Source organism: Capra hircus, chromosome 11 (assembly GCF_001704415.2).
Source record: "Capra hircus breed San Clemente chromosome 11, ASM170441v1, whole genome shotgun sequence".
NCBI lineage: Eukaryota > Metazoa > Chordata > Mammalia > Artiodactyla > Bovidae > Capra > Capra hircus.
Window position 1 is genome coordinate 20524362 of NC_030818.1, and position 12638 is coordinate 20536999.

At 35.7% G+C, this 12638-nt stretch overlaps 1 protein-coding gene across 4 annotated transcripts in view; it reads right to left on the minus strand.

Annotated features, from left to right (window-relative positions):
• The window catches only part of ATL2 (atlastin GTPase 2), a 68000-nt gene that overhangs the window by 3770 nt on the left and 51592 nt on the right, over positions 1 to 12638 (minus strand). For all 4 annotated transcript variants that reach the window (XM_018055139.1, XM_018055136.1, XM_018055138.1 and 1 more), the window contains 8 exons: positions 8962 to 9012; positions 8608 to 8664; positions 7083 to 7175; positions 4307 to 4445; positions 3382 to 3509; positions 2250 to 2306; positions 1247 to 1318; positions 201 to 632 (listed from right to left, as the gene is read on the minus strand). In XM_018055139.1, coding sequence (XP_017910628.1) covers positions 201 to 632; positions 1247 to 1318; positions 2250 to 2306; positions 3382 to 3509; positions 4307 to 4445; positions 7083 to 7175; positions 8608 to 8664; positions 8962 to 9012 — 1029 coding nt within the window. The remainder of the gene's footprint in view (positions 1 to 200; positions 633 to 1246; positions 1319 to 2249; positions 2307 to 3381; positions 3510 to 4306; positions 4446 to 7082; positions 7176 to 8607; positions 8665 to 8961; positions 9013 to 12638) is intronic.

A 12638-nucleotide genomic window follows, 5' to 3' on the forward strand; every position in this document is an offset into this window, starting at 1 on the left:
AAGGAAAAAAAACTTCAGTTTATATATATTCAGATTATGCATCTCAACAAAACAGAAAATATCCTTTTGCCATTCTCCATATAAAGAAAAAGTAGGTGTGGAAATATTGGGGGTGAGGGTGGGGAATGGGGGACTGGAGGAGGGGTGGGGAGCCACAAGGATAAGATTAGTCACTGAAAAACCAAAAGATAGATACCAACCTGTTCCCATAGTGTTTCAGCAATCTGATCAATCACTGTTCCAATTTCTCTGAACTCCCCAGAGTATTTAACATATGCCCAAGTACAAAGAGACGTCAGTGCTAACCCCATGACAAGGTTACACAAGACGGCTATAGAGTTTAGGCCAACGAAGCCAGTCAGTCCTGAGATTATATACATAGCAAACATGACCGCAAACAGTGTGGCAGGGGTACGAGCAGCATAGAAGATATTTTTGCCATCATTGTGCTTTATAAAATTTGCATAGGTTTCTTCAATTTCAGCCTCAAGCTGGTCCTGATAACGACGGCAGAATTCATCTCCACCCATTTTTTTCACTGAACGAAACTGTTTAATCGCCACTTCCTTAAGATCCAGGTGTTTTCGCTCCAGATCTGAAGGTGCAATGTAAGGCTTGTCCCCACCACATACCTGTGCAGACAGTAGGACAGATTACATGCTGGAAATAAGTCGCACTTGAAAGAAATTCCATCAGTGAAGTTAAACCATCTACATGGTTTAGTTTTAAATTTGTTTGTAATACTACACACGTAATCATAACCCACGCATTTCTTATGTATTTAACTGACTCAGGCAAAATAAATTTTCCCAATTAACTATATACCAATAAAGACAAAAAGAATTACACTACAATCTGTAAGCAATACACCAAAAAAGACTGCTGGCAAGAAAGTGGGTTAAGAGGTGTAACACATAAAAAAGGTACTTGAATATTTGAATTAGCAAGCTTAGCACAGAAATTGCTATTGGTCTTAGGACAATGTTACTAACATCAGAAGCTACTGATAATAGCACTCTGAATCATGTGTCAAAAAATATTTTAGTGCAGTCTATGTAATAACTTACTACTCTCATCCTGCACTCTAACGATGGAAATTATAATCTTGTTTATTTCCAGTAGAGATGATAAAAGAAAATTTGGGAATGATGTAACGTGACAATGTATAAGCAGTACAAATTGGTTCAATGATTTTAAATATAAAAATCTTCTCACTCTAGTGCTAATATAAATGTCAGTCACCAACCTGCTCCATACTTTTGCAATAGATCTCTCTTGCTCCTGCTACTGCAGCAAGATTATTGGCTTCAGCTGTTGCCTAAAAAATAAAGTAAAATGTGCCAACTTTATGTGAAATATCTGATGACTGTAAATGTTGATTTAGACAATAAATTAGGTACAGTGACCAAGTCCAAGAAAAATATTATCAACTTCCAGTTTTCCCTTCTAATGGAGGAAACACTATTATAAAGGATATAGTAACTGCTTCTAATAGGACTACCTGACTAATTTTGTTTTGTTTAGATTTGTTAAAGTGAGTTTGTAAAATAGAACACATATGCCCAGGAAATTACAAGAGAATTAAATAAATACAGCCCTAATATATGTCCCATCTCCAGGTGCAAAGAATTAAGAATACTCATATGGTCCTTTCTCTCATAATCAGTATGACACAGGATACATTTTTAAATCCACAAAACTGTTTACTACATGGATTTTATGAAACAACAGTTTAATCCACTATAAAATTAGGAAATTGCCCAAAGTAGCAGTTTTTTAAAAAATGAAACAGGTTAAAATAACATTGCCCCTAAAGAATACCTTTTTTTAAAAAAAAAAAAGAAAGAAAAAAAAAAAAAAACTATAATCACTAGAAGTAGCTGTCACTCATTAAAATAAAGAGGAAAATAAGCCTATTTCAAACAACATTCATTGTCAAAGACCCAGAGAACAGAAGCAGCTTGGTTCAGCAAGGCCCACATCAAGCTATCTTCTAAAACAGAAATTTTCCTACATTTCTTGAGCAACTGAAGAGAAAGCACCAAGGACCTTCATTTCTATGAAGGTACTGTGTGGGTACAAGGTCTGCAATCTGTAGTTACAAAAACTCAAAAACTTCAGGACCCATGCCTTAAGTATCTAAAATGCATTTGCATGCAAAGAAGCATCACCCCATTTCCAGCATTTCTCTCTAAAGCAGATTTTTTTTTCTCCCTCATACATAAATGTATGTACAACATACACACTACCTGAAGCATGGACTTTGGATGTGGAAGTTCCTCTCCTTGATAAATTTTAATGTAAGCCTAAAAATACAGAAGACTCATTATATTGATAGGTTATGCACTTTGGCTCCATATCCCCAAAGAAACATCATTAGATAGAAAAATGATTCACATTATTAAAAGGAAAAGTCAAAGCTTTAAAAATCATATACTTTCATTCCAACAGTTAACCCTATTCTCAACATTATTAAAAATGTGTGTTGCAAAATAACATCCTAGAGAAATATCTCTAAATATAACTTCAACTTGGCAGAAAAGTTGTTTCATATTTAAAGTTACATATAAAATGCCATCTACTCTATGAAAAGAAATCCACAATTCTCTCCTACTGCCAAACTGCCAATGTTTCAAATAAATATGTAACAAAACATTTTAACTCAGTATTTTACTTTGTGGTTTAAGAGTAAGAAAGATGAAAATTTTTAAGTAAGTTCCATATAGGAATCTTTCATCTCAACTTTCATCTGACTCTTAAATTATTTCATAACTAAACAAAGATAGTATGAAAGTGATCAAGTGTCCATTAAATAACACAAAAATGCCCTCTTTCATTAACTGTATTTTCCCATCCATCTACAACTACTACAAATAATCACAACCCTCAACAGTGGCCTTGCTCTGGCAAGCAAGTTATAAAGACTAGAGAGCAGAGGGGGGAAAAAAAATCTATGAATAATTTACTTGAGCTCAGAACCCACTTTTGATAACTTTCAAAGGCTCTCATCAAGTACTCAGACTCTGAGAGGTTTTTTATGAGAGCTCAAGATGCAGAATTATGCTCCCAATATCTATTATCATTTTCAAATGATAGAGTGGTATTATAATATTATGAATGGTTCTTCTGTGCATATCAGGGCTGGAGAAAAAGTAGGGTAACTGTATAAACAAATAAAATCACTGTGTAGAAGATACATGTTGTCTGCTACAATCTTAAATATTCTAAAATATTGATACATCCAATTCAAGGCAAAAAAATTATAAATTTTACCTAATTGCTTTAAAATACAGATGAGAAATTTTTATAACATACAAATGAGTTTTAAGTCAACTATATTTCTAACTTACACAAAGTCATTTAATGTAAGCATTTTCCTACCTTAAAGTATTCTACAAGATCTCTACAAGTGACTTTAGATCCACTTATCTCTTTTTCTACCAAATTTTCTGGGGCAAGGAGCAAGGGAACCAGATTTCGAAGCTCTCGTTTAAACTCTTCATCAATATCTGATGGGCATGAAATTAGTCAACATATTAGTAAAAAAAAAAAAAAAAAGGTCACCATTGGTAAGAGCTAATGAGATTCTATTTTATAAAACAAGAGTATCATACTTAAGTACAGATTCATTTCAAAAAACTCATCCAAACCTGTCATACTGACACATCTCCTAGGAAAAAATATAATGCCCCCCCCAACTCTAGTACCCCATTTTCTTCATCTTCCAATAATTCTGTCAGCTCAAATAATAAAAAAAACTGTGAACTATCAAAACAAATTCCACATCAAGTATTTTGAGTAAACTATCCTTTCCAAATGACAGGCAATTCATGAAACTGTATTAAATATTAAAACTAAATTCTGTTTTTCTAGCCATACTGTTAAAAGTTTTGTTAATCCTCAAGTCTTCTGCTATCATGCTCAAAATAACCCTAAAACATACACAGAAAATTATACCATCACCCCAAAACAGACTTAAATCTAATTATATCAATACAATATATTGGTAATGCTTTTTAGCAGACTGCAATCAGATGAAATACTAAAATGTTCCTTCAGTATTTTTAGGACATCAGTGCTGAGCAATAGACATTAAAAAATCTGTTAATCAATATGCTAGGTGTTTGCAACAAACCAATGGAAAGCTAGAAAGACCGCAGAGAGCACTACAATCACTTCATTAACAATGCATCGAAATATCCTCCAGTATAAGAGAAATTTTAAGGAACCATATATGTTTTTTTTTTTTTAAACTTTCAGTCTCTACAACTTGAGTTCTGATTTTAACAAGAATGGGAATTCCCACCTTTCAATCTCCCATCAAAACTAGGATTAGTTGCAACTTTAAGACCAGGATGTGGCAAAAGGAAGCAACCAAGATTTGAGAAACAATTGTGAATGTGCTTCCTTACATTCTGCAGCTCTTCGTGTTGATTCTGTTTTACCTGGAGGTAGAAGGTGACAGGGTAAAGGAGCAAACAAGAGAAAAACAAATTTTTTTTAAGTACACACACATACTCTCAGGCATGCACAGTAATTCAAATGCTACTCCAGATGGGTGTTTTTTGACAATGTAAAATTTTATTAAAGACCCATTTCTAACCATTTGGTAAGACCCACCTCCTCTCCTAAACCAAGAGATTTTTTTCCCCTGTTAGCTACCCAAAGTGAAAGTGAAAGTCTGACTGGCTCATTGAGACCCCATGCATTATACAGTCCATGGAATTCTCTAGACAGAATATTGAAGTAAGTAGCCTTTCCCTTCTCCAGGGGATCTTCCCAACCCAGGCAGGAATCACCCATGTCTCCCACACTGCAAGCGGATTCTTCACCAGCTGAGTCACAAGGGAAGCCCATTAGCTACCAAGGATATGAATAAATACAAATAATAATTAATCATAATATCTAACACCAGAACAACAGGTGTGACTGTGATTTATAAACCCGTCTTTAAAGTACTTATAATGGCAAAGAGAAAGCAAAGTACTAATCCACCTATAAATAAAAAGGTCAGCCAATGAGCAAAACAGATAAGGTGAAAAACACCAGTGTAGTCTAAAGAACTTTAAAAATTCCAAAGAACCTTAAGATTTCAGCGCTCATTCCAAATGATTATTTATGACATATGCTAGTCATCAGTTTTTTGCAGAAGAGAAACCGCTATGTATTTTCTGGAAAAATATACTAAAGTTACATTTTTAATAACCACTTATCCCAATATAATTCACATATTCCCTCCTAAACTCGTCTCAAAAACCATTCTAAACTACATGTACTATTAGTAATCAACAAAACCTGGAAACTACCCAAATCTCCATTGAGAGTAGAATGGAAAAACTATTGTTATTCTTACAATGGAATACTGAATATCAATGAGAATAAGTGAACTAAACTACATGCAACAATATGAACTAATCTCAGAAACGTAATACTGGGCAAAAGAAACTGGACACAAAAGAATACATACTATGTGTGATTTCTTTCATAAAAAGTCCAAAAACAAAGCCTCCTGAAGGTCTGAACAGCAATGAAGGGTTTGGGGACTAGAGGGAGTTAGTAGACAGAGGTGGGTGCTTCTGGGTTGTTATATGGCTATGCTCAATTTGCACAAATTCATCAAGGTGCATACTTATGGTCTGTGTACTTTTCTGTATCAATTTAATAATGTATTTAAAAACCCGTTTGTCTTTGAAGTCATAATTCTGAATTTAGTTAGTATGCCTAATGTACTTCATGTCAATTTCTTCTAACAAACCAAAGAAAATGCTGATGAATGAAAATCTCTGACAGTCTAGAAATGCCTTTCATATAATCTAAGAATAAGGATTTGGTTTTAATCTCAGTTTAGGATTAAGAAAAATTATATTACACCCTCAATCTTTGAATAAGGTTGCAAAACTAAATGCATCCTTTCCACAGGGAACAGACAAAAGTTTATTACCCCAAAGAAAGAAAACTCCTATTTATGAATAAAGGGATTTTTATGTATCTTTTGTGGATGTCAGTAGGTGGGTAGTATTTGACCTTAGGGTTTCCATGGGAGGATACTTCTAGGAATAAAGGATCATGGTGGTGAGTTTATTTTCCAGGACTGCCTTGGTGAGGCATTTTGCATGGGTCAGAACAAGAATCTCGATATTTGGGTCCTATTACAGTTACCAATAATTTGTTAAATGACCAAAGGCAAGTTACTTTTCTGGGTTCCAGTTTTGAGGTATGTGTGGAACTGTAGTGTTGGGGAAGACTCTTGAGAGTCCCTTGGACTGCAAGGAGATCAAACCAGTCCATCCTAAAGATCAGTCCTGGGTGTTCATTGGAAGGACTGATGTTGAAGCTGAAACTCTAATACTTTGGCCACCTGATGTGAAGAGCTTACTCATTTGAAAAGACCCTGATGCTGGGAAAGATTGAGAGCAGGAGAAGGGGACAATGGAGGATGAGATGGTTGGATGGCACCACTGACTCAATGGACATGGGTTTGGGTGGACTCCGGGAGTTGGTGATGGACAAGGAGGCCTGACGTGCTGCGGTTCATGGGGGTCACAGTCGGACACGACTGAGCAACTGAAGTGAACTGTGTATAAATGCTATGCTATAAATGTTTCAGATCCCTTTTCTAGCTCTCTGTATGCTGCCACTCTATGAGACAATATTCCTTGGAAAGAAAGTCTCACATCATTTGCGTTCAATGCATGCACACTAGATTACCCAGCCTGTCTCAAATGTTCAGAAGCTCAGCTGGGCCAGAAAGAGACATGCATGCAATCTGAACAGACCAAAAGGTTGGTCTACTTCAAACTCTTACCCTGTAAATACTGATTTATTGAAATGTCCCTTCAGTATGTCTCTGGAGAGAAATATCTGTTCCTTAATTTCTATTCAAGGGCATTTCTACTGTCCTCTTTCACAGGAGTGCTACCAATTCACACCTCATCAATTGCCTATGGGGTTACCTAGGTTAACCAGGGATACTCAATTTGTCCCGATCACACTTAGACATTGATCTAGGCAGCAGTCCAGGCAGCCCACTCCTTCACCTGACTTGGTGCTTATGCTCGCCTATCTCAGAAATAGGGACTTACCTGCAATCTCTTTTCAAGGAATTGTTTGCCACCTTCCAAACCATATGAATGTTCATAAGGATAACTCCAGTCTCGAATCAAAAACATTAATGTCTACAGAAAAAAGGAAAAACATAGACTATTTCTTATAAAATTTTACCAAAAATTACTACCTTAACAACTGAAGCATCCCTTACTCCCCAGAAACAATCCTTATCAAAAGTTATAGCAACCAAATGGTTTACTACTCATAGTTATATCAAGAGCCTACTACATAAACCAGTAACACTCCCAACTCCTATACCAAGAATCTACATCCACTTGAGAAACTTACTGTATATATTGTCACCACAAGCAATAACACAGGGATTTTTAAGAAGAAACAAAAGACGTATCAGGGTATACAGATCATAATTTTAAGCCAAGACTGTATAATTAAAAGACCAAATAATTCACAGAATTTTTTATTTTTATATGCTTACATTTCTCAATGCAGCATTATTGATGCTTTGGGTCAGATAATTCTTAGCTGTACACACTTGTCCTATGTATTACAGGATGTTGAACAGTATGTCTGGTCTCTAAAAACTAAATACCAATGGTATTAACTTCCTCCCCAAAACTGTGACAACCTAAAATGTCTCCAAATATCAGCAAATGCCCTCTGGGTGGCAAAATTACCCCAGTTCAGAAAAACAGATAAAGGCCAAATAGAGTAAATTTTACCATATACAAAAAATGACACCATAATCTGTCCAAATATTTCATAAAAGTGATCACTTTAGCCAGACAAGACTGAGGCTGAATTAGTGTAAATCCACTAACAGTAAGAACCACCAGTGATGCTTTCGTATCAGGGAAGACTTCACACACAGATGAACAAACAGGGTTGAGTCATTCTCACCTACTATAACACAACTAATCAAGTAATACCATGTCAACTTATAAACCACTTATTTCAAAGAAGAAACTACCTGAAATTAGCTTTGTTTTCTTCTTTTAAATCTCTGTAATGTTAAGACTCCAAAGAAGCAAGCAGAACATATGCTTCTCAAATAACTCCACCCAGATTAATTTCTGACTTAATATTCTGCATTTAGCATTTAAAGGTAATGAAAAAACATGGAGGAGAGACATAATAAACTCTGAAACTTTTCTATGAATCAAAAATGAACAATAACAGGTCTAATTTCAACTAGTAATATACTCCCCCCCACACACACAACCAATAATATGGCAGTAGTTTATGATGTATACAAGAAGTTTACGTGACTATCTCAACTCTGGGAATTAACACTTAATTAAGAGAAATGTTATTAACTTCTTTAAGTAAAAATTCTAAGAATCAATCTATAATCATTTGTTCTATTTCCTTTCTTGTAAATTGCTACTGTTAAGTTGGTGATGACTCTACCATAAATTAGTTTCAATTCCGCTGGATCTGTTGCTAAAAATAAGTTTGGCATAATGTTCTTATATCTTCAGAAATACAAGATAACAGCTTTTCATAGATAAATTTATTTTAATGATAAAATACTTAATTTACCTGAAATGGTTTCTGGTAGATTTCTTCCATTGCAAGTCTGCCGTATTCTGTAAATAACTATTAAATCAAATTATTTAAAATAATGCCCTCAAAGACGTTGAAAGAAGACATCTGTAAAGCTGTTCTATATCAGACCACTAGATGTCAGGGCCTTTAAAATCATTTGAAAGCCAAGCATTTAATTTTTAAGACCAAGTATACATTAAAATTTCTTTTAGTTAGGAAGTCATGTATCTGTTTAAAATCATGTAACAGTCAATCTTCTTACAATATTATAGATTACTGGTGTAAGTAACAATAATGTAGGAATTAAATTTTCAATACTTTGGCATACATTCTTTGAGACATACATACTTGCAAGTGTTGAAGATCATCTTCCTGAATATTTTGAGACAAATTATATACCTGTTAAAACAGAATTTGGTTTTCATTAGTGCTTTACTTTGAATACCCAGCTGTGTATAACTTTGCTTCTGGAAATGAAGGCTATTTTATACCTGAACACATATGAATGACTCGATCATTATCTTAACTAGTGATGAAAAGGATTTCTTCTTTCCTAACTGTAAAACACTAAGGGGGGAGCAGTGGTGGTAAACTATGTAAAAATCAGGAATACATGCATATGGGGCCAAGAAAGCAGCAGACATTTTTTTTAAAGTATATGCAGTATACTTACATTGTACGTTTATATACTTACACTTATGTAGTAAGTTTCTTTAATGTTACGCCATGATTTGTTTTTTTTTCTTAAGTATAGGATTTCCTCAACTATTTTTCTAAGTGAATGAATGTGAAGGGCATAGTTCTACAAAGATCAAATTCCTCCTTGGAGCATTCACAATATATAGTTTATAGTTACTCATGGGTGCCTCAACTACCATTGACTCTAATATGATTATCTTTTTACTTAAGCAAACTCAGTCTAAATAACAGGAAAATTTTACCAGACTGTAGTAGCTGTTTAAAAAAAAAAACACAACACAACATACACAACAGTAGGTGGCACTCTTGCCCTTTCCACAAATTTTTAGGAGGCTTTGCAAGCCACACAGGCCAGAGCTGATGATGGTAAATTAAGTAAGTAAGTATAAATATCAAATAGGCTAAGTTTTCAAACTGAATACAATGACATATCATTTCTTGTATGGTAAGCCACTTCAGTCATGTCCGATTCTGTGTGATCCTATCAACTATAGCCCGCCAGGCTCCTCTGTCCATGGGATTCTCCAGGCAAGAATACTGGAGTGGGTTGCCATGTCCTCTCCATGGGATCTTCCTAACCCAGGGATTGAATCCGGTCTCCTGCATTGCAGGCAGATTCTTTACCATATGAGCCACCAGAGAAGGTCTTATAATTTCTTAAGTAATTTCTTAAGTGCCTTTGGTTGGATTTTTTTTGCCTGTTTGAAAGAACCGCCATTATATGAAAAAAAAAAAAAGCTAAAAAATTGCTAATTTAAATACTGATTATCTTTGAAAAGTAGCTTTTCAAAAGAATTATATTGTACATTTTATAGCTTCCTTATTTGAAAATTACTAATGTTTCTGACATATTTTTGAAGGAATGTGAAAAATACAGTTATCAAAAATAGAATTTTAGAACCAGAAGGAGCATTGAGGAGCATCTGACCCTAACTTTGTATTGTCCATGAGTAAAACTGAGACCCTTTGGGTCCAGTTTGGGTCCAGAATCCTGTTTGCTGAGAAACATGGAGAACTCATGGCTCTTGACCCCTTTTCTCTCCTCAGTCCCCAAGTCTGAGGAAGAAGCATTCAGCAGTCCATTGGGAGATGGACCAATGTGACCTGGAATTCTGCAAGTCGAATGGTTTGGGTTGGGGCAGGGGAAAGGTAAGAAGAACTGGGTTTGAGACCTAATATCTATGGAGCATCATTCAGGGTACCTTCTGAAACCATTATACCCTAGAATGGAGCCGCAAGTACCTCATCCATGAAGAATTTTAGAGACTTTGCAAAAATTCTGTAAAGTGCCAGTGGCCAATGGGAATTAAAGGGATGTGTCTTGGGACTGGAGCTGTGCTTAGGGAGGAGAATGAACAGTCAGACTTGACTGCCTACCCACCATGCAGGCTTCTGAGTGGATGCAGGCAGCACCCCAGTGCCCCAAAATTTCACCATTAGGGATTGCTCCTTTTTGTGAGAGGGGCATGAAAGGCATTTGGAGAAGGAAATGGCAACCCTCTCCAGCATTCTTGCCTGGAGAATTCCATGGACAGAGGACCCGGGCAGGCTACAGTCCATGGGGTCACAAAGTCAGACACAACCGAGTGACTATCACTCACTCAAGCACTCGCAAGAGAGAAACTGGAGAGAAGATACACTAGGTCCAGTCCTTCTGAATCAGATCTTTTACGAGATCACCTAGGCCACCAAAGGAGAAAAGTAGTAGGTGTCCATAGTTGCAGCCTCTGCTAAGAAATAACATATCTAAGAAAAGAGGGTTACTCCAAATAGAAAAAAATCTATTCTAACCGCAAAAAAGTGCTGATCCAACTTAACCACTTGGAGGTCAAGAAAATAAACAGCCACTATAAGCCAGCAAACTTAAAATGATTTTCTCAGCTAATTCCAAACAGGTACTTAAAGAGGAATTAATGATTGAGGTGATTAAACTCTATTTACACTTAAAAACTGAGAGCATGACCAACCTATTCTCACTGATATGGGCCTTAGCATTTAAAATATAGGCCCAGATCCTTTCATTGTCAGGGCCAGATTATAAACAGCAGAGAAAAGATTTGTTTACTGTAGATCATTAGTACTTAGTATACTATGTTGTACTCAGTATACCACACTGTACTTAACAAGATGCTCAACAATTATTTTTGTAAAAATAAATGACAAAGGGATCAGTCTGTCATTAGCCTATCAATCATATAACTTATGTAATAAGGAAGGACAGAAATCCGGCCTCAAGAATCAGGAAAGAAGTAATAATAAAAAATAATTTCAGGGACTTCCCTGCAAATTCAGTGATTAAGACTCTGTGCTCCCAAGGCAGGGGGAATGGGTTCGATCCCTGGTTAGGGAACTAAGATCCCATGTGCCGGTCAGTGCAGCCTTAAAAAACAACAAAAAATTAATCTTTTTGATTATTTAGTTTACAAAGCATTTTTTTATGCATTATCGCATTCGGATTTCATTTCTGACTGCACACAAAATCACATTATGAGACAGTCAAGCAAAGCAAGAATTTTCATTTTACAATAAGAAAATGGCTTTAAGTTTCCAAAATTAGGCCTCTCACTATCATAAAGTTAAATAAACAACAGAACGCCACAGTATAAGTTTTAGGACAGAGAGCTTATAATTAAAGCAAGTCAGAGAGTCAGCTAATCTGAAGGGCTATAATGTGATAATACAAACACAAAAATGTGGCTTCTGGTTGCCTCAGGAAAATGGCAGTTGTGCCACCCTGTAAAATCGGAGAAAAAAAAGTAGAACAAATTGGAAAAGAGAGATTCTAAGGGTCCCCAATAACATCATTTAGTTTATAGAGACAGGTATCTCCATTGCTATAATAAAAAGAAGCCCCTTCTCTTTTATCTCGTAATAATATCCACAAGTTGTTTCCACTGACAGCTAGATACTTCGAATTGAGGAAGGAGAAGGGAACTTTAATCGAGACTAGTCGTACACTCCAGACACCAAGGGAAAGCACAGAAGCCAAGGCACTGTGACGGCATCACCTATAGTCTCTCATCAGTAGGAAATATTTCTTGCCTCAGGAGAGGCACATACTCTTTAAAATATTTGCAAATATGTATCTTGAAACATCACCACTAGCTGGACCTAACCACCATACTTCAATAATTCTTTTTTCAGCCAGAGAAGTATCGACCACAGATGAGCCCATAAAAGGGAAAGTAAAAAAATACAAAATGACCTGTGGTGGTTTAATTCAGTCCAATCAGTCTAAATTATACAGAAAAAAGATGGCCTAGCTCAAAGAGACTAGAACTTGACACAACACCAAACATAACTAGGGTATAGCATAAGTGAAAAAA